General features: G+C 37.1%; 1 protein-coding gene across 8 annotated transcripts in view; it reads left to right on the top strand.

Annotated features, from left to right (window-relative positions):
- The window catches only part of CNTLN (centlein), a 250,723-nt gene that overhangs the window by 79,629 nt on the left and 144,517 nt on the right, over positions 1 to 26,577 (top strand). For 7 of the 8 annotated variants that reach the window (XM_064290462.1, XM_064290461.1, XM_064290457.1 and 4 more), the window contains one exon: positions 1,627 to 1,821. In XM_064290462.1, the coding sequence (XP_064146532.1) occupies positions 1,627 to 1,821 (195 nt within the window). The remainder of the gene's footprint in view (positions 1 to 1,626; positions 1,822 to 26,577) is intronic. The other variant, XM_064290460.1, reaches the window with a different exon arrangement.

Here is a 26,577-nt window from a genome sequence, read left to right as displayed (position 1 = left end):
AAATTATTTAGGCAATGCTTCCTTTATAAAAATTGGTTGGTCTTTGGCTGTAAAGTGAAACGGATTATTGAAAGTATTTCTACAATGATACAGAAATATAATCCATCATGGAAGAAGAAAAAGTAGATTGAGCTGATTATATGTCAGAGGCATGGTTTGGAGGGCCATGTTTTTATGAGAAATTATATCTCTGAGGAAAAGCATTAAAGAAAGCCTTTTAAATTTTAAACTTTGTGTTTATTAAATAGTAGCATACATACAGAAAAGTGTACAAATCCTAAGTTTTTGGTGAACTAAAGCTTTACCATCTTTTGTGTGGTTAGTTTCTTCCCATAAGACAAGGCTGATAATGGTGAGGGAAGATACTCCTTATTTCCTGCCGTAGGGGAGCTAGACTGGATGAGCACACCTAAACCTACGATGTCAGCTTGGGGAGCTAGACTGGATGAGCACACCTAAACCTACGATGTCAGCTTGGGAGTTTTAGGATCACTTTTGTTATAATATCTTACTGTTAATTTTTTTTTTTTTTTTAAACAACAACAACAAAAAAAGTGTTAGCTGTTGGGTAACCGTTCCTGTGTCAACAGCAAATATATGCAAAGATTCTGTATGTAAATCGCTACCACAGATTGAATTTTGCCTCATCTGCTCACAACCCTAAGTTAGGATTTTCACTAAGCAAGTTCATGAGCATTGGAGCAGTATCACTGTTAGGCACAAATTACCCTCCTTATGACACCATTTACATACCATGCCCTGTCTCAAAGTTATAATAAATTCTGCTTTTAAATTGACTTAATGCATGTTGCCTGGACTCAAAATAATTTTTAAAAGGTATCCATCATTTTTTTCAGAACATTACTTCTTTATTACTGTGTTCAAGGGCTTTCAGTAACTCCTGTAGTCTGTAGGAACAAGTCCATCCTTCTTAACCTGCCCTGAAGAGGCTTCACGTTCTGTCTACAATCATATTGCCCAACTTTGTCTCCGACTATTCCCTCTGCTTCGCCTCGCCTATTTCATCAGCAGAAACAAATTTATACGAAATGGGAATGTACGTGTCAGTCAACCGTAATGAGCTCTCAATGAAAGACTCCTTGTTTCTCTTTTTTTTCTTTCACGTGGCTATACTAAATCCAGTTAGTCTGGTCTGCGTTATACTCGCCTTCTGTCATATCCTTTCACTGTACATGATTTTTTTCACCGACGTTCTGCTATCCTTAGAATGAGTTTTTGTTTGCTTCCAGTCAAATCCTATACTCTTATGGCTCAGTTCAAGTCCTTCTTTATGAAGTGCTCCAAGATTAATTTAGCTAGTTTAAAGTGTTTTCGTCCTCCGTAGAAATTTAACACACTTTTCCTATACTACTTTGGTCAATAATGCATATTGCCTTTTTGACATCAGTTGTAGTTTTATATTGATAATTATATCATTTAGCTTTCCAGTTGTTTATATGTTGTTTCTCTTCTTAGACTATTAATAACTTGAGGACAAGGACTATGTTATATATAGCATATATATATACATATATATCTGTATATATGTATACATGTATATATACATATACAGATACATAACCATTTTATTGATTATTAATATAATTTGCATATTTTTTGGAACAGCTTTACAATGAGTTACATATTTGTTTTGAAACCACAAAATCAAGTGAAGCTAATCTCCGTCAAAGTGTTGTTAATCTTCAGGATCAGCTGTTTCAAATGGAACAAGAGAATGCTAAATTGAAAGAAAAACTTCAGGAATCCCAAGGAACAACTTATCCTTTACCTCAAGAAAGCGATTCAGACCACTCACAACAGGTGAGAGACATTTTCTAAAAGTATTAAAACCAAATCCCTTGCTGTCGAGTTGATTCTGACTCATAGAGACCCTATGGGACAGAATAGAGCTGCTCCATAGGGTTGGCCAAAGCTGTAATCTGTGGAGCAGACTGCCACGTTTTTCTCCCACAGAGTGGCTGGTGGGTTCAAACCGCAGACCTTTTGGTTAGCAGTCGAGCATTTAATCATTGTGCCACCACAGCTCTTTCCCCCTGTGTAATATTGAATTAAATCATCTACAGTTGACTGAAACATGAAAATTTTAAATATATGTGTATATATTATAATACAAATTGTGGCAGATAATTTTTTATTGTACTATTTTATACTCTTTGTAGAAGTGTGTATCATATATAATACAGATTCACATAGAAATACATGTAGCAATATAGGGTATGTGCAGTGTACTATCTTGTGATAAGTCTTTGGCTGATACACATTATTTCAGAGCAGATTAATAGATTATGCCTATATTGAGACTTTCTAATGAAATAAGGTAATGGAATGGAAAGAGCATTGAATAGGGAGCCTCATAAAGCACTGGCTTCAATGCCTGGTATATGATATTTAATAACTCTTACTCCCCATTCTGCCACTTGCTTGATACATGATTTTGGACAGGCCATTTGACCTTTCAAGCTACTTCCAGTGCTATTAATATGTTGTGTAAGCGTATACATAAAATGCAAGTTCTGTATTCATGTAAACCTAGGATCAAATTAAAGCTCTTCCCATGAGCTTTGTAAACTTGAACGAATTTCTTAACCGTTTCGCCAAAGTGTTCTCATCTGTGAAAATATCGATGTTAGTAGTATATATGGCATGAGGTTTTTTGAGGATCAGAGGTTACGCATGTCAAGTGCAGAGCTTGGCATATAGAAAATGTTCAAATATCCTTCTTTTAGATAATCTTCAAGGTAGCTTTCAGCTCTCAATTTCTTTTCAACAGTAGATTTCTATAAGTTTGTTGTATTTCTTTAAATCTTAGAATTTAATAATTTAGTTTAGAAATGGAATTAATACAACCAAGTACTTGGGTATTCAAGTATTTAAGGTTTCTTCAGCAGTAAATTCTGAACCCAGCACATTCTGCCTTGCTAACAACTCCATCTGAATACAACTTTTAAATTTGTATTGCATTATATTGTATTTTTTGGGGACATCAGGTACACAGAATTAGATTAATCATAAAATTTGGATCATGACTCGCTATGATACTCTGATTCTCTTACCAGAGGTAACCACTAAAATACATTTGTCATTTTAATCATTAAAAAAGAAATCTATCGTATACGAATTTATGAGAAAGCATTATATTGCTTAGTTGGTGCCATTTTTAACACGGGTATGGTAGTATGTGTTGTTGCCTGAGATTTGGCATTTTTGACTCATTATTTTACAAGATTCATCTATGTTATTTGGTGTAGCTGTTTATTTTCACTGGTTTAACAAATGCGATATAACTACCTGTCCGTTCTCCTATAGCTAAGCATTTGCGTTATTTCCAGTTCTTAGCTATTATGAATAGTTCTGCAGTTGACATTTTTGTACATGCCTCTTGGTACACACATGCTTATGTTTTTGTGGGGGCATGTATCTAGAAGTAGAAATTCTGGGTCTTAGGATATGAAAACGTTACTTTTACAAGATATTGATAAATTGTTTTTCAAAGTGGTTTTACCAATTATACTGCCACCAACGAGAAATCTGGTTGATTCTCCCTTTTCCTAACACTTCATATTGTCAGACTTCTTAATTTTTTGCAACTGAATGTATATAAAATACTATCTGGTTTTGGTCTTGGTATACGTATTGCTGATAGGGCGTCTCTTCAAATGAGGATTATCCAAATGTGTGTCCTCTTCTGCAAAATGTCTATTCATGTCTTTTGTGTATTCATGTATTGAATTTTTTCAAATTATTGATTTGTAAAAGTTCCTTATATGTTCTTGATACTAATCCTTAGTAAATTAAATGTGTGGCAGATATCTCCACGTATGCCTTGTTTTTTCCTTTTCTTTAAGGTATCGTTTGATGAACAGAAATTCTTAATAATTTAGACAAATTAATTTATTTATGGTTTGTGCCTTGGTATCTCATTTAATAAACCCTTCCCTACCCAAAGACGGAAAGATTTGAACCTCTTATTCAAAAAGTTTTAAAGACTTGCTTTTGTCATTTATATTCCTAATTCATTCAGAATTGTTTTTTGTGTATAGCATAAGTTAAGAATTTGCTTTTATTTCAATTTTTTCCCAAATAGTAACCAGTATTTCCAGCTCAACTATTGAATGATCCCACTTTTCTCCAGTGTAGTGCTGGGCCACCTGTGTCATATCTATCATAAATAAATAAATAAATAAATAAAAATTCAGTATATTTTGGATTTTTTTCTGAGTTTTGTATTTTCTGTATTCCTGCACAATAGTACATTGTCATAATAAGTATGGCTTTATAACTCGTCTTTGTATTTGGTGATTGTACTCCTGTATCCTTACTGCTTGGTAAAGTGTCTTTGCTATTTTGCCTTGAGTTTGAATCAAATGAATGGCAACTAAAAATGGAAACAACAGCTGTTTTGGTATTTGTCTCTTAAATATAACTTTTAGGATAAGTTTTAAAGTTTGATGAAAACAGCACTGAAATATTGTAAATAGTTCTATTGAAGTACAACATACACATAGTAAAGTATACAAACTGAAAGTATATAGCTTAATGAAGTTTTATAACCCAGACCCAGTGCCGTCTAGTCGATTCCGAAAAGTGAACAAAAAAAAAAAACAAACCCCCAAACCAAACCAGTTGCTGACAAGTTGATTCTGACTCATAGCGACCCTATAGGACAGAGTAGAACTGCCCCATAGAGTTTCCAAGGAATACCTGGTGGATTCAAACTGCTGACCTTTTGGTTAGTGGACATAGCTCTAAGCCACTATGGCACCAGGATTTCCATAAAGTGAATACAGCCGTATAAATACCATCCATATCAGGATAGAGAATATTACCAATGTCCTCATGATCCTAATCCTCCTTCATGCTCCTGATCAGCCACTACCACCCCGCAAAGGTAAGCATTCTAACTTCTGTCATCATAGTTTTGCTTGTTTTTGAACTTTACTGTATTTCACATTACATACGAGGTTTGCTATGAATTTTTTTTTTTTTTTTGGTAAATACCCTGTATCACATTAAGGAAGCTCCACCTATTCATAGTTTGATGAAAGCTTTTCTCATGAACAGGCATTGACTATGAATATCCATTACAAAGTATTCTCTCCTTTTCTCTTCACAGATGGGTTTGTGTAAGATAGGTCAAAAAAACTCAGGGAATACAATTTTAGTAAATGTAGGAGATCCAATTAGTAGGAAAAGATTTTTATTTCATCCTGTTAGCATATCATGTGGACATGTGTGCAGAGATGACCATATATATAAGTTTTAACATACAGTTATAATTCATTTGTGTCAGACTTTCAGCTTTGACAAGAAGGAATACATCACCTTTCTAAATGCCTATGAATTGTTAATAGAAATGGTCATTAATTCATAAAGAAAACTGAAATATTAAAAAGTGGAAACATTCTTTGACTCACAATGCAAAAGAAACAGAAACTACAAAAACCAGAAAACTGAAAGATCTACCACCACTTATAAATGTAAGAACCAAGCTTTGTCTTTAAATAAAGTTTTCAAAGATAAAATCAAATGGAATACTTAGAAAATAATAATAAAGGAAACACTACATATGAGAACCTGTGGGATGCAGCTAAAACAGTGCTCAGAAGAAAATTCATCATCTTAAAATTTTATATTAATAAACAAAAATGTCCTCAAAATACATAAACAAATAAAAATAAACAGGAAAATATAACTTTTTAGAAATAAAATAAACCAAAGGAAAAAAAATAACTACAAAAATGTACTGAACTATAGAAAAAGCTAGAAAGGATAAAATTTAACATTCAAAACAAATGGTTTATTTGGAACACTTTCCTACACCATGATACTAAGTAGATTTATCTATGAATGAACTACGTTCTATGACGTACTTTGTTGTATGTACTGCACTTGATTGATTTAATAAATTTGCATTGAAAATTAATCAAACTTGTATAACCCATGAGGACTTAAAGGTGTTTCCATTTAAAACAAATCTTCTAATCAAATAAAATTTTTTCTAAAATTTTGTATTTTTATGTAACACGTACGCACTGCATCCCCTGCTACCACCCATCTGTCAGTGGAGGATTGCGTGTTGGTATGATGATTTTCAGATCTTGATTCAATAAAGCGAAACTGAGTATGTGTTAGGTATATTTATTTTGTTCCTCAGTCTTTCAAAATTTATAATTCATGTATGCTATACAGGCAAGGATGATATTAACTTGAATGATTATTTTACCAAAACATTCTATTTCTGGTAAACCAAGGACAGTGACAAAAGATCTGCTAATTTAAATGAGAATTGTATTGGCTTAATGACTTATAAATGTTTCTGAAGTAAAAGTTTTGGCTCAACTTTCTATACAAATGCAATGGATTATTCATTAGTAAATGAAGACTAACAGCTGTACCACACAAATGATTCGTGCCTTCAAGGAACTTCCAGTCAATTTGGAGACTTACTTCTGTTGACGTTAAAACTTTTAAAGTATAAATCTTATGTTTTGAGTATTTGTTAAACTCTTCTGAAATTCTGTGGAATTATAGCTTTAGTTTCTATGAACACAGAGTAATGATCAAGAGTGAGTATTACTGAGGAACATTGATTACTACTGTTTTTACTAATTTTATAAATTATAAAAAAAACCCCAAAAAACCAAAACCAGTGCCGTTGAGTCAATTCTGACTCATAGCGACCCTATAGGACAGAGTAGAACTGCCCCATAGAGTTTCCAAGGAGCGCCTGGCAGATTCAAACGGCCGACCCTTTGGTTGGCAGCTGTAGCACTTAACCACTACGCTACCAGGGTTTCCATAAATTATAAAGCTTTGTTTAAAAAAGTTAGATCTACACAGAATAGTGTTTAAAATAGATTTAAAAAATCTGAGTAGGAATGGTTAACCCTATTTTTCATAAATATTATGTCCTCTCTATAACAGCTCTCTTTTTAAAGTATTGACTTCAAGGCCATGGATTTTTATATGTAGAAGTCAAGAGGCTTCTCAATAAATAAGTACACATTAAAATGTAAATACTTTGAAAAGTGAGATTGATATGAAGATCTAAGAATATTTAAATATCATTTAGGGTAATGATAGAATTTTGTAAAACCAATGAGTTCTTCATTGCAAATACCTACTTTCACCAACATAAATGGTGGCTATACACATGGACTTCGCCAGTTGGAACACACAGGAATCAAACTGACTACATCAGTGGCAAGAGACGATGGAAAAGCTCAATATCATCAGTCAGGACAAAGCCAGGGGCTGACTATGGAACAGACCATCAATTGCTCATATGCAACTTCAGCTGAAACTGAAGAAAATCATAGCACGTCCACAAGAGCCAAAATACGAGCTTCAGTATATCCCACCTGAATTTAGAGACTATCTCAAGAATAGATTTGACACACTAGTGACTGAAGACCAGACGAGCTATGGAATGACATCAAGGATATCATACATGAAGAAAGCAAGAGGTCACTGAAAAGACAAGAAAGAAAGAAAAGAGCAAGGTGGATGGATGTCAGAGGAGACTCTGAAACTTGATCACCAACATTGAGCAGCTAAAGTAAAAGGAAGAAATGATGAAGGAAAAGAACTGAATAGAAGATTTCAAAGAGCGGCTCGAGAAGTCAAAGTAAAGTATTATAATGACATGTGCAAAGAGCTGGAGATGGAAAACCAAAAGGGAAGAACACGCTCGGCGTTCCTCAGGCTGAAAGAACTGAAGAAAAAATTCAAGTCTCGAGTTGCAATAGTGAAAGATTCTGCGGGGAAATTATTAAATGATTCAGAAAGCATCAAAAGAAGGTGGAAGGAACACACAGAATTGTTATACCAAAAAGAATTAGCTGACATTCAGCCATTTCAAGAGGTAGCATATGATCAGGAACCGATGGTACTGAAGGAAGAGGTCCAAGCTGCAGTGAAGGCATTGGCGAAAAACAAGGCTCCAGGAATTGATGGAATAACAATTAAGATGTTTCAACAAACAGATGCAGCCCTGGAGGTGCTCACTCACCTATGCTAAGAAATATGGAAGACAGCTTCCTGGCCAACTGACTGGAAGAGATCCATGTTTATGCCTATTCCCAAGAAAGGTGATCCAACCAAATGCAGAAATTATACAACAATACCATTAATACCACACACAAGCAAAATTTTGCTGAAGATCATTCAAAAACGGCTGCAGCAGTATATTGACAGGGAACTGCTGGAAATTCAGGCCGGTTTCAGAAGAGGATGTGGAACCATGGATATCATTGCTGATGTCAGATGGATCCTGGCTGAAAGCAGAGAATACCAGAAGGATGTTTACCTGTGTTTTAGTGGCTATGCAAAGGCATTTGACTGCGTGGATCATAACAAATTATGGATAACTTTGCAAAAAATGGAACTTCCAGAACGCTTAATGTGCTTATGAGAAACCTTTACATAGATCAAGAGGCAGTTGTTTGGAGAGAACAAGGGGATACTGATTGGTTTAAAGTCAGGAAAGGTGTGCATCAGGTCTGTATCCTTTCACCATACGTATTCAATCTGTATGCTGAGCAGGTAACCCAAGAAGATGGACTGTATGAAGAAGAATGGGGCATCAGGATTGGAGGAAGCCTCATTAACAACCTGCGTTATGCAGATGACACAACCTTGATTGCTGAAAGTGAAAAAGACTTGAAGCATTTACTAATGAAAACCAAAGACCACAGCCTTCAGTATGGATTGCACCCCAACATAAAACAAAAGTCCTCACAACTGGACCAATGAGCAACATCATGATAAACGGAGAAAAGATTGAAGTTGTCAAGGATTTTGTTATACTTGGATCCACGATCAACAGCCATGGAAGCAGCAGTCAAGAAATCAAAAGACACATTGCATTGGGCAAATCTGCTGCAAAGGACCTCTTTAAAGTGTTGAAAAGCAAAGATGTCACCTTGAAGACTAAGGTGCGCCTAACCCAAGCCATGATATTTTCATTTGCATCATATGCACGTGAAAGCTGGACAATGAATAAGGAAGACCGAAGAAGAGTTGATGGCTTTGAATTGTGGTGTTGGCGAAGAATATTGAATATAACATGGACTGCCAAAGGAACGAACAAATCTGTGTTAGAAGAAGTATAACCAGAATGCTCCTTAGAAGCAAAGATGGCCAGACCGCATCTTACATACTTCGGACATGTTGTCAGGATGGACCAGTCCCTGGAGGACATCATGCTTGGCAAAGAACAGGGTCAGCAGAAAAGAGGAAGACTCTCAACGAGGTGGACTGACACAGTAGCTACAACAATGAGCTCAGGCGTAACAATGATTGTAAGGATGGCGTAGGACCGGGAAGTGTTTAGCTCTGTTGTATGTACGGTTTCTGTGAGTCGGAACCGACTCGTCAGCACTTAACAACAATAACGGTTTTATTTCATCACAAATAGCCAGGAATATACTAAGATTTCACTACTAACCCTTTATTGGCCCTTATGTTTTGAAACTACATGGCCATCTGTAAAAATGACATGGAGGAGGTGTCTAACCTCTAACTTCACAATTAGGTAGGAGAATCAAGATCAATAGCCCCAGGCTGATTCTGTGAGGGAGTGGTCAGACATGCCTTCCCTCTCCACCACCTTTACCAACTTTACCAATTCTGACACCAACTGACCTTCCTACAGCATTTTCTACTTCTCTGCTGGGTTTAATGATTCATTGCAATGGCCACACAGAACTCACAGACCATACTCAGGATTATGGGATTTATTAGGGAAGTAACAGGTTACAATTCAGGCTCAGGAACACTCAGGATACAGTTCTTCCATTAGGACAGCCTCTTTTCATCTGTGCTTGCAGGCACACCTCTCCCTGACCCATTGCCTCTGCCCAGAGGTACTCAGCTTTCTCGCTTCATGGGCCCAGAAGTCCACTGCGGCATCTCTTGCAGGCCTTTCCTGCCACTCTTTCCTTCCTTGGTGGTGGTGGGCTCTTCTTTTTCCTGCCTCTGGGATGGCTCATTTCAAGCCTCGGGCGATGGCAAAACTGATCAGTCTACATTGTGGGTTACAATTACCCTATCACTCAGTCCTGAGCAGTCACCTCGGTGGGAGTTACAAGACAAAGGCTAGAAAGGCCATATTTAATAATTTATTACACCACAATAGCTGACTGGAATGTACTCATTCCAAAGAAAGGTGATACAGCAGAATGCAGAAATTATCAAACAATATTGTTAATGTTACACAAAAGTAAAATTCTGCTGAAGATAACTAAAAAATGGTTGCAGCAGTACATAGACAAGGAACTGACAAATTCAAACTGGATTCAGAATAGGACTTGGAACAAGGTATATCGTTGCTGCTGTTGGGTGGATCTTGGCTGAAAGCAGAGAATATCAGAAAGATGTTTACCTGTATTTTATTGACTGTGCAAAGGGATTTGTGTAGATCTTAACAAATTATGGGTAACATTGAGAAGAACGGGAATTCCAGAACACTTAATTATGCTCATGTAGAACTTGTGCGTAGATCAAGAGGCAGTTGTTCTAACAAAATAAGGGAATACTGAGTGGTTTAAAGTCAGGAGAAGTGTGTGTCAGGGTTGTATCCTTTCACTATACCCATTTCACTAAATACGTGCTGAGAAAATAAGCTGAGAAGCTGGACTATATGAAGAAGAAGAACGGGACATCAGGATTAGAGGAAGATGCATTAACAACCTGTGATATGCAGATGACACAACCTTGCTTGCTGTAAGTGAACAGGACTTGAAGCACTTACTGATGAAGATCAATGACTACATCCTTCACTATGGATTACACCTCAACATAAAGAAAACAAAAATTCATACAACTGGACCAATAAGCAACATCATGATGAATGGAGAAAAGATTGAAGTTGTCAAGGATTTCATTTTACTTGGATCCACAATCAATGCCCATGGAAGTAGCAGTCAAGAAATCAAGTGGTGTATTGCATTGGGCAAATCTGCTGTAAAAAAAACCTCTTTATAGTGTTAAAAAGAAAAAAAATATAAGGACTGAGGTGTGCCTGACCCAAGCCATGGTATTTTCAATCACCTCATATGCATGCAAAAGCAGGACGGTGAATAAGGAAGACGGAAGAATTGATGCCTTTGAATTATGGTGTTGGTGAAGAATATTGACTATACCATGGCCTGCCAGAAGAATGAACAGATCTGTCCTGGAATTAATGCAGCCAGAAGCTCTTTGGAGGCGAGGGTAGCAAGACCATCTTACGTACTTTGGACATGTTATCAGGAGGGACCAGTCCCTGGAGAAGGACCTCATGCTTGGTAAACTAGAACCAAAAGGAAACCAAACCCAGTGCTGTCAGGTCAAATCAAACTTATAGGGACCCTATAGGACAGAGTGATGAAGTAAAAGATTTGAGCAGAAGATTTCAAAGGGCAGTTCGAGAAGACAAAGTGAAGTATTATAATGACACATGCAAAGACCTGAAGATGGAAAACCAAAAGGGAAGAACACGCTCTGCATTTCTCAAGCTGAAAGAACTGAAGAAAAAATTCAAGCCTTGAGTTTCAATGTCGAAGTATTCTATGGGGAAAATATTAAATGACTCAGGAAGCATCAAAAAAAAGATGGAAGGAATACACAAAATCACTATACCAAAAATAATAGGTTGACATTCAACCATTTCAGGAGATACCATATGAACAGAAACCAATGGTACGGAAGGAAGAAGTCCAAGCTGCACAGAAGGCATTGGCGGAAAACAAGGCTCTAGGAATTGATGGAATACCAATCAAGATGTTTCAACAAACGAATGCAGTGCTGAAAGTACTCACTCATCTATGCCAAGAAATTTAGAAGATAGCTACCTGGCCAACTGACTAAAAGAGATCCATATTTATGCCTATTCCAAAGAAAGGTGATCTCACCGAATGCGAACAATATCATTAATATCACATACAAGTAAAATTTTGCTGAAGATCATTCAAAAGCAGCTGCAGCAGTATATCAACAGGGAACTGCCAGAAGTTCAGGCTGGATTTAGAAGAGGACGTGGAACCAGGGGTATCATTGCTGATGTCAGATGGATCCTGGCTCAAAGAGAATACCAGATAGATGTGTACCTGTGTTTTTTTTAACTATGCAAAGGCATTTGAATGTGTGGATCATAACAAATTATGGATAACATTGCGAAGAATGGGAATTCCAAAACAATACTGCTCATAAGGAACCTGTACAAGATCAAGAGGCAGTTGTTCTAACAGAACAAGGGCATACTGCTTGGTTTAAAGTCAGGAATGGTGTGTGTCAGGGTTGTATCCTTTCACTATACCTATTCAATCGGTATCCTGGGCAAATAATCCCAGAAGCTGGCCTGTAAGAAAAAGAATTGGCCATCAGGAGTTGGGGAAGACTCATTAACAACCTTTGATACGCAGATGACACCACCTTGCTTGCTGAAAGTGAAGATGACTTAAAGTACTTACTGATGAAGATCAAAGACCACAGACTTCAGTATGAATTCCACATCAACATAAAGAAAACAAAAATCTTCACAACTGGAGCAATAAGCAACATCATGGTAAATGGGGAAAAGATTAAGTTGTCAAGGATTTCATTTTACTCGGATCCACAATCAACAGCCATGGAAGCAGCAGTCAAGAAATCAAAAGACACACTGCATTGGGCAAATCTGCTGCAAAAGACCTTTTTAAAGTGCTGAAAAGCAAAGATGTCATCTGCATGTCAAAGGTTGTTATGCAGATGACACAACCTTGCTTGCTGAAAGTGAAGAGGACTCAAGCACTTACTGATGGATATCAAAGACCACAGCCTTCAGCATGGATTACACCTCAACATAAGGAAAACAAAATTTCATACAACTGGACCAATAAGCAACATCATGATAAACAGATAAAAGAATGAAGTTGTCAAGAATATCACTTTATCTGGATCCATAATCAACAGCCATTGAAGCAGCAGTTAAGAAATCAAAAGACTCATTGCAGTGGGCAAATTGGCTCAAAAGACCTCTTTAAAGTGTTGAAAAGCAAAGGTGTCACCTTGAAGAATAAGGTGAGCACCTGACCCAAGCCATGATGTTTTCAGTCGTCTCCTATGCATGTGAAAGCTGGATGATGAATAAGGAAGACTTAAGAAGAACTGATGCCTTTGAATTGTGCTGTTGGAGAAGAATATTGAAGAATATTGAATATACCTATTCAATCGGTATGCTGGGCAAATAATCCCAGAAGCTGGCCTGTATGAAGAGATTTGGGAGTAAGGGTGAAAAATACAAATTAGAACCAGTGATAGAAGCAAAAGGAAATGTTTGTTAAGGTTTTGGAAGAAAGGTAAAATTTATCTGGAATCACTTAATTGATTTGCTATTTGGGAGGATTCCATATTGAAAGTAAGGAGCTAGAAAATCTCAGAAGAAAAAAAATGTCTTAGAATTATTTAATAGTTATTTACCTTTTGGGAGCCCTGGTGGCACAGTGGTTGAGAGCTAAGGCTGCTGACCAAAAAAGGTCATGAGTTTGAATCTACCAGCCACTCTTTGGAAACCCTACTGGACAGTTGTTCTCTGTCCTATAGGGTTGCTATTAGTTGGAATTGACTCAAGGCAGTGGGTTTGGCTTGGGTTTGGTTTACATTATCTTTGCCAATCTACATATTTTTAATTTTTTTTTCAAACTATTAATTTCACAACTCTCTACTGTGTGCCAGTTATGGACCAGACATTATACTGAGTGCTGGAGTTAAAACTGTGAAGCTGTCCTCCTCCCTGACTGCAAAAATCTTAGAAGGGAAATTTCAAGAAATAAATCATACTTACAACATAGTGCATTAATAGTTCAAAATATAGGGTGATATTTGAGCATCCTGAAGTTGCAGTCTACTTCAGACTTTGGGATTTAGAAAAAAAGACATTGTAATTGAGACCAGAAGAATGTATAGAAGTTAACCGATGAAAGCAGGGTGAGGAAAACAGTTATAGGCCAGATGACAGCATGTACAAGGGCCCAGAGGTGGGAGAGTGTATGGTAACCAGGAAGAATGGAATGCATTTCACTAACTTTGTACTATAGAGAATGTGGTTGTATTGTGGCAGGGCGGAAAAGGCACTGGGTAAGTGTTAAGTCAGCAGGAGAAGTAGGGCTTTATATTCATATTAAGAAATTTAGATTCTACGTTATATAAAACGGGAAACTTTTGAAGTGATTTAAACAGAATGATATGATGACTTTGTTTTAGAAAAATTCGATTTCACAAATAATTATTGTGGGGCCTACTATGTGTTATTGGAAGAAGGGCCTGGTGATATACTTCCAAAAATGTAGCCGTTGAACACCTTATGGAGCACAGTTCTACTCTGACACAGTGGGATTGCCATGAGTCGGAACTGACTCGATGGCATCTGGTTTGGATTTTGGGTTTACTGTGTGTTAGGCACTATTCTTGGTGATGCGGAAACATTAGGGAACAAAATAAGGTCTTTGCGTTCATGGAGCATGTGTCATGTACTAAAGTGTGAAGAAAAATAATGTCGCATACGTGAGATAGAGCATGGTGGCGATGGATGTTGCTATTTTATGTATGATGGTGAGAGAACACCATTCTGATCCAGTATAACATTTGAGAAGAAATACAAAGTGAGCGATTCAGATATCTGAAGGAAGATCATTTCAAGCAAAGAGAGCAAGTGCAAAGCTCATGAAGCAGGAGCTTGCCTAGGATGGAGGCCAGTGAGGCTAGATCAGAGAGAGCTATGAGAGGAGGAGTGAGAGCAGAGTGACCTCAGAGAAGTAGCCATGGGGCCAGAGCTACTAGGGCCTTGTTAGGCCACTATGAGGACTTAGCTTTTACTCTGAATGGGAAGCCATTACAGTCTTATAAGTAGTAGAGTGAGATGGTACCTATTGGAGTGTTTTAATCAGAAGAGTGATAAGATTTAACTTAATGTTTTTAAAGGACCACCCTAACTGCAGGGCAGAAAAGATACTCTAGGGTGACAAGGGTGCAAACTGGGAGACCAATTTAAAAGGCTGTTGTAATAGTCCAGATAAAACTCATATGTTTCAGGTGCTTGGGGTAGGTTGTGAAGAGTGGTGGGATGCTGGAAATAATTCAAAGGTAGAGTCCACAAGATTTGATGATGGCTTAAATATGAAGTGTGAGAAGGGAAGAATTAAAAATGAAGCCAAGATTTCCAGGCCTAAACACTTGGGTGAATGGAGTTGCCATTTTCTGAGACAAGATCACTGTAATAGTTCTCTTAGCAGCTAAGATGACACTGTGGTTACATAGAGGAAAGAGCCGAAGCCCTGAATTAGGGAAGTAGCAGTGGGGACGGAGGAGTCCCTGGGTGGGCTACTAACCAATATGTTGATGGTTCAAATCCACCCAAAGATGACTTGAAGAGAAAGACCTGTAAGTCTGTTTCCAAAAGCTTGCAGCCATTGGAAATTCTGTAGAACACAATTCTTTGAAATATGGGGTGACCATGAGTTGGAGTTGATGTCATGGCAACTGGTTTAGGTTTTTTTGTTGTTGTCATTTGTTTTGGTTTAGTAGGAATGGGAAGAAATGGATTTTTACCAATTAGTAATGTATCTTTTGTCCTGTCAGTACTATAAATCTTCAAGATTCAATCTAACTCTACTCATCTCTTCATCCATCTACCCTTCTATCATCCTACGTATTATTTAGTTACATAGTAAATATTTACAGTACTAAATGTATTTTTTTTTTTAATGTATTCTAGGAACTACCTTTAGTGGCAAGGGATACAAAGATGAATAACAAACTGTCTGCCCTTATGAATCTCGCAGATGGGGATACAGATAGGAAAATAATTGTTATAAAATGCCCTTTAACGGGAGGGTGAGTAAAGCAGGGACTTTGTGGAGAGAAGCTTTGCAGGGAGTGTGCTTATGGAGGGAGGTTGCCAAAGCTTCCATAATGGAAAGTGGCATGAGAGTTTGAAAGTTGTTTAGGAGTTTCTTGTTGGAAGCATATTGGCATAGTCCAAGAAGTGAGAAAGTATGTGGTGTGTTCTGGATATTGACAATGGTGCTTCTCACATTTTATTATGTATCCAGGTCATGGGGCAGAGGGAGAGGGGTTGTTATAAAACAGGTTATGATTCAGTAGGACTGGAGAGGGGCCTGAAATTCTGCATTTCTGTCATGCTTCCAGGTGATGCTATTGCATCCAGGGATCACACTTTGGCTATCAAGAGACTACGTGGCAAGTGGAATATACAGTTGAGGGGAAATGGCTGTTAGGTTCAGTTGTTAGTTGCAGTCGAGTGGGGTTCTAACTCACAGCGACCCTATGTACAATAGAATGAAACACTGCCTGGTCCTGTGCCATTCTCACAATCATTGTTATGCTTGAACCTATTATTGCCAGCCACTGTGTCAGTCCATCTCATTCAGAGTCTTCCTTTTTTTCACTGATTCTCTACTTTACGAGGCATTATGTCCTTTTCCAGGGACTCGTCCTTCCTGATTACATGTCCAAAGTAAGTGAGATGAAGTCTCTATCCTCACTTCTAAGGAACATTCTGGCTGTACTTCTTCCAAGACATAATATGTTCGTTCCTTTGGCAGTCCATGGTATATACGATATTCTTTGCCAACGCTGTAATTCAAAGGCATCAATTCTTTGGTCTTCCTTAGTCATTATCCAGCTTTTGCATGTACATAAGGCAATTGAAAATACCATGGCTTGGATCAGGTGCCCTTTATTCTTTCAGGTGACATCTGTGCTTTTTAACAAAAGAGGCCTTTTGAACAAGATTTGCCCAATGCAATATGTCATTTGATTTCTTGACTTCTGCTTCTGTGCTTGTTGATTGTGGATCCAAATAAAACGGATCTTTGACGACTTCAGTCTTTTCCTTGTTTATAACGTTGTTGGTCCTGTTGTGAGGATTTTTGTTTTCTTTGTGTTGAGCTGTACTCTACTGAAGGCTGTGGTCTTTGATCTTCAATAAGAGCTTCAAATCCTCTTCACGTTCAGCAAGCAAGATTGTGTCACCTGCGTATCGCAAGTTGTTAATGAGCCTTCCTCTAATTCTTATGCAGCATTCTTCTTCATGTAATCCAGTTTCTCAAATTATTTTCTCAGCATGCATTTAGAATAAGTATGGTGAAAGGATGCAACCCTGACGCCCACCTTTCCTCACTTTAAACCACGTGGTATTCCCTTGTTCTGTTGCAGTGACTGCTTCATGGTCTGTGTACAGTTTCCTTATGAGTATAATTACGTATTCTGCAATTCCCATTTGTTATGATCTACACAGTCAAATGCCTTTGCATGGTCAGTAAAACACAGGTAGGCCTCTTTCTGGTATTCTCTGCTTTCAGCCAAGATCCATCTGACATCAGTAATGGTATCCCTGGTTCCCCGTCCTCTTTTGAATCCGCCTTGAATTTCTGGCAGTTCCTTGTCAATGTACTACTGTAACTGCTTTTGAATGATCTTCAGGAGAATTTTACTTCTGTTTGATATTAATGATATTTTTCAAAATAATTTTGGCATTCTGTTGGATCACGTTCTTTGAAATGGGCACAAATATGGATCTCTCCCAGTCGTTTGGGCAGGTAGCTTTCTTCCAGATTTCTTGGCATAGGCAAATGAGCATCTCCAGTGCTGCACCAATTTGTTGAAACATCTCAGTTGGTATGCAGTCAATTCCTGGAACCTTGTTTTTCACCAATACCTTCAGTCCAGCGTGGACTTCTTCCTTCACTAATACTGATTCTTGATCAAATGCTACCTCCTGAAATGATTGAATATGGGGCAATTCTTTTTGGTACAGTGAGTCTCTGTATTCCTTCCATCTTCTTTTGATGTTTCTTGCATCATTCGGTATTTTGCCCATTAAAAAAAAAAACAAAAAACCTGTTGCTGTTGAGTCAATTCTGATTCACAGTGACCTTAAAGGACAGAGTAGAACTGCCCCTATAGGGTTTCCAAGGAGCGCCTGGTGGATTCAAACTGCCGACCTTTTGGTTAACAGCCAAAGCCCTTAACCACTACACCACCAGGGTTTCCATTTTGCCCATAGAATTCTTCAGTATTACAACTCGAGGCTTGAATTTTTTCTTTAGTTCTTTCATCTTGAAAAATGCCAAGCATATTCTTCTCTTTTGGTTATCTGACTCCTGGTTTTGCACATTTCGTTACAATACCTTACTTTGTCGTTTCGAGCCACTCTTTGAAATCTTCTGTTCAGTTCTTTTACTTCATCATTTCTTCCTTTAGCTTTAGCTACTGTATGTTCAAGAGCAAGTTTCAGAATCTCTTCTGACATCCATTTTGGTCTTTTCTTTCTTTCCTGTCTTTTTCATGACCTTCTACTTTCTTCATATATGATGTCCTTGATGTCATTCTACAACTTGTCTGGTGTTCATTAGTGTTCAGTGCGTCAAGTCTATTCTTGAGATGGTCTCTAAATTCAGGAGGGATATACTCAAGGTCATATTTTGGCTGTTGTGGACTTACCCTAATTTTTTGTAGCTTCAGCTTGAACTTGCGTATGAGTAATTGATAGTCTGTTCCGCAGTCGGTCCCTGTCCTTGTTTTGACTGACGATACTTTGGTAAGCAGGAGACTGCGTGGCATGTGAAATATACAGTTGAGGGGAAATGATAGGGTCATTTCATTCTTTCATGTTTCATATCCCTGATTTATTTTTTTTTAAATGCTTATAATGAGATTCTTTTTCTTTGTGATTTTTTGGGATTTTTACAGACTAGTAGAGAAGAGCATAAATTCTGAAGTCCGGCTGCAATGCATGGGTTTGGATCACAGACTCATCATTTATCTATGTGACCTTGGACAAGTTGCTTACCTTCTCTAAGTATCAATTTTCTCATTTGTAAAACAGCACCTACCTCAAAGGAATATTATGAAGATTACATGAGTGAAGGCATGGAAAGCATTTAGAGTGATAAATATTAGCTCTTAATATTATTATTTAAAAAAGATACTTCTTACCTCATGTTAATAAATTTGAGTGTTTTTTTCCCCTGTATTGGTTATTTATCTTGTCTTTTTCCTGATTCAGTTTATAATCAGAATTATTGGTGAGCTACTTGACAGTCTATGCCATAGAAAAGGGCAAAGCAAATTGGTTCATGTGGGATCGAAACCCGTGACCTTTGATTTCTTAACACCCTGCACTTAACTAGCTGAATTCTGAATGACTGACTGCCTGTTCTTATCTCCGAGTGATTGTTTTATCTTTTTCATGCAGAATTACCCTTTTTTTTTTTTTGCCTTGGAGGAATATCTTGAAGTAGAGGACAAGAGGGAACTCTAAGCTTTAAATTTACTGTATTTCTGAATAAGATGCACTCCATGTGGCTAAAAGCAGACCACAGAATAGTTGTGAACTTTAACCACAGGCTTGTTTATTCTTCTTTCTTTTCACAGATACTCTGTCCCTTCCTTTCCTAAGTTGTAGAGAATTTTCGTTGTTATTTTCCCTTACATTCTAACTTTCTTTTTAAATTTTTTATGATAAAATATTTGAAACATACAAAAGAATAAATATGATATTTATAAGTTATGTATCCACCTGCAACTATTACCAATATTCTTGTTGCTATCTTTCTGCTCTTCACACCTTTTTTTTTCCCCCCTTTCTCTCTCTGTCTCTTTTTTTTTTTTTTAGGTGAAAGCTTACAGCTCAAGTTAATTTCTCATTCAAAAATTTATACCCATATTGTTTTGCAACATAATGGTTGCAATCCCCACAATGAGACAGCACTTTCCCCCTTTCCACCCTAGGTTTCCTGTGTCCATTCATCCAGTTCCTGTCCCTTCCTGCCTTCTTGTCCTGCTTTTGGGCAGAAGCTGTTCAATTAGTCTCTTATATTTGATTGAACTAAGAAGCGCCTTCCTCACGTGTTACTTTTTGTTTTATAGTCCTGTAATAATCTTTGTCTGAAAAGTGGGTTTTGGGAATGGTTTCCCTTCTGGGTTAGCAGAGTGTCTGGGGCCATAGTTTTGGGGGCTCCTCCAGTCTCTGTCAGACCAGTAAGTCTGGTCGTCTTGTGTGAATGTGAATTCCATTCTACATTTTTTTTCTCCTCTGTCCAGGACTGTCTGTTGTGATCCTTGTCAGGGTGGTTGTTATTGGTAGCCAGGCGCCATCTGGTTCTTCTGGACTCGGGTTGGTGGAGGCAGTGATTCATGTGGTCCTTTAGTCCTTTGGGCTAGTATCTTCCTTGTGTCTTTGATTTTCTTCATTCTCCTTTGCTGTGGGTGGGCTGGGGCCGACAGGCGTATCTTAGATGGCCGGTCATAGGCTTTTAAGACCCCAGACGCTACTCAACAAAGTGGGATGTAGAACATTTTCTTTATAAACTATGTTATGCCAGGTAACCTAGATGTCCCCCGAGACCATGGTCCCCAGACCCCAGCCCCAGCTACTTAGTCCCTCAAAGCATTTGGATGGGTCTAGGGAACTTCTATGCTTTTGCTTTGGCCCAGTTGTGCTGACTTCCCCTATTATTGATTGAGTGTTGTCCTTCCCTTCACTGAAGCTGACGCTTGTCTACTATCTAGTTAGCGATTTCCCCTCTTCTTCTCTCCCCACCCTCATTATTCCCTGTTGTATCTTACTTTGTTTCACTGAACATAGTCATGATCCTGGATTTCTTAATTCCTGCTTGTTAAAACTATTTTTTCTTAAATAATATGTTGTTTAGTATTGCCTTTGTTTAAACTTGAAAAAAAAAAATCTTCTATGTATATTGTACTCTGCAACTAGGTTTTTTTCTGTGAACTTTATGTTTGTAAAATAATTCATTGTTGTTGAGTTGTAGCTGTAACTCTTCTCACCTGCTATGTGTCCATCTATTGTATGAGTAAACTATAGTTTGTCTATTAACATTTAGTTTTTTTTTAAGCTATAGGAATTTTTATACACTGCTGATATGAACTTTCTTGTAATGGCTCCTGACACACCTGTGCAAGACTTTCTCTAGGATATATTGCTAAGAGTGAAATTGCCTGGCAAATGTTAGATTGGCAAATGTTCAGGCTTACAAGAAAATGCCAAATTGTTTTCCTAAAGCTGCTGTACCAAATTGTAAATTTCATAGTTGCAGGGTTTCCAAGGCTGTAAATCTTATAGAGAAGCAGACTGCTGCATCTTTCTTCTGCGAAGCAGCTGGTAGGTTCAAACTGCCTGCCTTTTGGTTAGCAGCCGAGCACTTTAACCACTGCACCACCAGGGCTCCTTAGTTGCAGTCTTAAAAAGGATAAAATGATATGTCATGTAGTCTCATTTTGTGTTTCTTTGATTTCTAATGAGGTTGAGCATCTTATGGTTGTGTTATATGAAACACTTTTTGTGCCTTGTGCCAGTTTTCCCACTAGAATGTTTGTCTTCTTGTTGAAGTTCTTTATCCTGGTTACTAATTTTTTGTTGGTAATTCTATCAGTTATTATAACACTAGCTTCTGTAATAGATAAATCTCTATCTCAGTGGCTTGAAGTAATTTGTTTCTTAATTATACAGTAGCCAAATGTGGGTACTACTTGGGCTTTAAATTCCAAACGGTGATTTAGAGACCTAGACTCCTTTCATCTTCTGAATTCACTAACTTAATTACTATTATTTAAAAAAATATTGTTTTTGTTGAAAGTTTACACAGTAAATTGGTTCTCATTTAACAATTTTCCATTAACTTTAAATGGGAATCCCAAGGTTGTGTTGGACTCATCTCAACCCAAGTCAGCCAGAAGAGGAAAGAGCTTCACGTTTGGCAGGTTTTTATAGATCGGGCCTAGAAGTGGTACACATCACTTTTGCCTGAGTTTTATTGGCTAGAACTGAATTATTTGGCTACGTCTTATGTAAGTGCAAAGAAGATTGGGGAATACATACCCAAGAAGAAGAGGAATTGAAGTTGGAGATCAGCCAGCAGTTTCAACTCTCAGTTTTAAGTGTTACACATATCTTCTTTTAATTTGTTCTTTTTCTTTTCATTTATTCTGTGATATATTTTGAAAAAGTTATTTTTAATATAGTTGAATTTCTCAATATTTTCTTTTATAGTTGGTGCATATTTTGTCTTATTTAAGAAATCCTGTCTTACCCTGAAATCAGAAAGATATCTTCCTATATTTTCATCAGGAGTGTTATAGTTCTGACTTCACATAAATCTTAAATCTGTGTGGAATTGATTTTTGTGTTTGGTGTACAGGAGGAAATTCAGTTTAATTTTTTTGTATATCTATTTCTTAGTACTATGTATCATGCTAAAAATCCCTCTTTTTTTTCAGTGATCTGCAGTGCCACTTCTGATATCTATTATTTCACGTATACCAAAACCTGTTGCCCTCAAGTCGATTCCGACTTATAGCAACCCTGATTTTTTTATAGGACAGAGTAGAAATGCTCCATAGAGTTTCCAGAGAGCTCCTGGTAGATTCGAACTGCTGACCTTTTTGTTAACAGCTGTAGCACTTAACCACTTCACCACGAGGGTTTCCATTGCATGAATATGAGGGTCCATATTTATATTGGTCTATTTCTAGACTCTGTATTTAGTTTCACTGGGTAATTTTATTTTATCTCTGAAACTGCACTGTATTTATTACTGCAGCTTTATAGTAAGTATTGATAACTGATATGACAAGTCTCTTTACCTTATTCTTCTTCAGCAATGCTTTGGATATTGTTGACCTTTTGATCTTCAGCATAATGTTATAACCAGCTATCAAGTTCCCTGAAAAACCTATTGGGGATTAATTTGAGGAGAACCGACTTCTTTACCATTTTAAGTCTCCTTGCCCATAAATATGCCTTATCTCCTTTAATTTAGGTCTTCTTTAATGTATTTAAAGTCTGAAATTTTATCCATAGATATATTTTATTAGATTTGTATCTGAGTAGCTTACATTTTGTTTCTCGTTTTGCTATTTGCATTTTTATTGCATTTTCTCTTTCTTGGAAATTGATTTTTGAATGTTTATTTTATATCCAGCCACCTTGCTAGTCTCTCATTAATTGTATTTTTTTTTGCGGGGGGAGGGTAGATTCTTTGAGTTTTTGGTGTAGACAGTCATATCATCTGTAAATGATGTAAGTTTTGTTTCTTTCCTTAAGATACTATTACAGCAATCTTTATATATTTTACCATACAAAAAAACTAAATACACGTTGTGAGAGCTGGTGTCTTGTTTCTAATTTTAAAGGTAATTCTAATATTTCACTGTTGAGAATAATATTAGGCACTGGGTTTATAAGTTTATTATAGATACCCTTTTATCAGGTTTAGGAACCTGATAACCCAGTATTATGAATAAGTGGAGAATTTCATCAAATGTTTTATCTTTTAGTACCTGGGACAATTCAAATCTTTTATATACTGGCTCATTCATTCATTTTACTGATAAAGCTTTTTTTTTTTTTTTAAATCTCTATGAAGGAGATTGGTCTGTTATTTAATTTTCTTGTACTGTATTTATCTCGTTTTTATAATAAAACTAGCCTCATACAAGGAGTTACTGAGTTAAATAGAGAATTAGAAAGTGAGAGAATAGATTTGACAACATTACTCAGAATGTAGTATAGAGACACGTTCTGATGGAAAATATGAAAGAGGTGAGTGGATATGGAGTAGAAAACGAGAAGTTCAAACTGTGTCTAATGGTAAATAGTGAGATGAGAGAATGGCAGTAAACTCATCAGCTCTGTGTTTAGTTCTTTTTCAAATCTGTCTATTCAGTTTCACTTTAAATCTGCAAGTATCTTTCATGTTAATTTTTGGGTTTCTATATTTCATTTCTTTAAACAATTCATGATTACTGTTAGAGAATGATATTCCACAAGAACTGACATGGGATTTAGGACTTGTATGTTGACTCACATAAATAGAGATAAAAAGCATAATAAAATTATTCCTAATGAATTAAATTCAGATAGTGGTGGCAAGGCCATGTATTTGGGGATAGAGAGAAATATGCCTAGGGTTCCTTCTTGACTTTTATAGACAGAAGTGAGGCTATCTAGGGAAACTAGATCTTAGCCCCAGTGCTTGGTCTCTCTTTCAGCCACAGATGATGGTGGAAGAAGACCTAAGGGAGGCCTGTCTTAGACTCAGAGTGGCTTTCACTTTTGAATCTTGTACGTGGCTGTGTCTGTGTGTGCGTATAAAGGGTATTCAATAGCGGAAAATATGTAGATGATGTAATTGGGGTCACACAATATATAAATTTTGTATCCTGCTTGTAAAATTTCTCAGTCATTTTAAATGATTAAATGTTACAAGACATTTTATTTGACTGCAGATAATCTAATATAGGAATGTACCTTTTTTTTTAAAGCTAAACATCCCTCTCTTCTGGGATGTTTAATTCAATTTTTTTTTCTGTTTCTTATTTATTTAAATTGTACTTTAGATGAAGGTTTACAGAGGAAATTAGTTTCTCATTAACCAATACACATACCCCATGACGTGTCAACAGTCTCTGCTTTTCGACCTTGAGTTCCCTATTTCCATTTGCCCAGCTTTCCTATTTTCTCCTACCTTCTCGTCCTTGTTCCTGGGCTAGTGTGCTCATTTAGTCTTGTATATATGGTTGAGTTGTGTGTATTATTGTTTGTTTTATGGGCCTGTATAATCTTTGGCTGAAGGGTGAACCTCAGGTATGACTTTAGTACTGGATTAAAAGGGTGTCCGGGGATCATACTCTCAGGGTTTCTGTAGTCTCTGTCAGACCAGTAAATCTGGTCTTTTTTGTGAGTTTGAATTTTGTTCTACATTTTTCTCCAGCTCTTTTCTGTTTCTTCTGATTCTAATGCTCTAATGAACATTTTCATTTGTATATCTTTATTCTCATCTCAGGTTATTTCCTCAGGATGAATTCTTAAAAGTGAAATTCCCTTCGTCAAAGATTATGAACCTAAGGCTTTTGAATATACTGTACTAAACTACATTCTAGAAAAATTGTACTAAGTTATCTTTCTCATGGAATCCCTGGGTGGTGCAAATGGTTGACATGCACAGCTGCTAACTGAAAGGTTGGAAATTTTAGTTCATCCAAGACACACCTCAGAAGAAAGGCCTGGCAATCTGCTTCCGAAAATTCAGCCATGAAAATCCTGTGGAGTACAGTTCTATTCTGATACACATGGGGTCGCCATGAGTCAGAGCTGACTTGACAGCAACTGGGGAAAAATATCTAATAAGTGTATGACAGTGCCTACTTTTTACACCCTTGTAAGAAATTTATTATCATTCAAAACAGCCTTGTTAATTAATTATTTTGTTTATTCCTCTTTTGGGGAACTAGTGAAATTTTTTATCCCTCTCTTTGGAAACTAGGATATTAATTTTATTTAATATTTATCATATGTATTTTCATGGTTTATTGTTTGTCTACCTTTTTAACACTTTCTAGACCTTCTGGACTCAGTTCTAAGACGATTATTACGAACTTTTCCTAAAACCTTGAGATTGTGCTGGGTGCACCTCTGCACTGGCAGGTGTTCAACGTTATTGCTTTACTTGCTTGTCTTCCCCTCTGGACTGTAAGGTCTTTGAGGGCAAGGAGGGTGCCTCATCCTTTTGTCTCCACTGCCTTTTACAGTGATTGTTCTGTTTAAGCTCAATAAATGTCTGTTGAATGAACAAGTAAAAAATAGTATGCACTGGTTCCATATCCATTTAACTTATCCTACAATGAGTATCTTTGACACAACAGTTCCTGTAAATAGTAGGTAGAGACAATGAAGAGTCAACTTTTGGAAGGAATTATCTAATGGTGATGTGGAATAGTTGCACATGAGGAACTAAAAAGTTCTGTTTTCTTTAGCAGTGCTGGATGGATTTCCTATGGTTTTCCAGCATAGACAGGGGGAAATGTGTCAGTTATTTAACTTTGTTTTTTGGCCAGTCAGAGGGGCCAGTATTGACAGGGGCTGTTTGGCATCAGGAAACCCTGGTGGTGTAGTGGTTAAGAGGTATGGCTGCTAACAAAAAGGTTGGCAGTTTGAATCCACCAGGCATTCCTTGGAAACTCTGTGGGGCAGTTCTGCTCTGTCCTATGGGGTCACTATGAGTTGGAATCGACTGAACAGCAGTGGGTTTGTTTTTGTTTAATTTGACATCAACTAATTGCCCAGTTGGCTGAGAGGAGATCAGATTGTAGTACCTGAACGTGGGCTAGAATGCTATTAAGTATTGTTATACTGCAACTGGAAAATATCGTGCCAGAGTTAATAATTGGTTTTCTTTCATTTGCTTTTTATGATTTTTACTTTATTGTTTCAGTTACATTTTTCCCTCATTGTCAACATGAAACAATACCAATCTTAACATTTTTCTGTATATCTCACTACCATAGCATCAAAATAATGTTTTACTGTATTAGGAAAAGGTATAATATATAGCCTGAAACCCAAAACCAAACCCATTGCTGTTGAGTCGATCCTGACTCAGCGTGACCCTGAAGGACAGAGTAGAACTGCCCCATAGGGCTTCCAAGTAAGCGGCTGGTAGATTAGAACTGCCAACCTTTTGGTTAGCAGCCAAATGCTGAATTGTGCTTATCTTG

The sequence above is a fragment of the Loxodonta africana genome, chromosome 9 (genome assembly GCF_030014295.1).
Source record: "Loxodonta africana isolate mLoxAfr1 chromosome 9, mLoxAfr1.hap2, whole genome shotgun sequence".
In the NCBI taxonomy this organism is placed as follows: Eukaryota; Metazoa; Chordata; class Mammalia; order Proboscidea; family Elephantidae; genus Loxodonta; species Loxodonta africana.
This window is presented reverse-complemented; position numbering and strand designations above follow the sequence as displayed.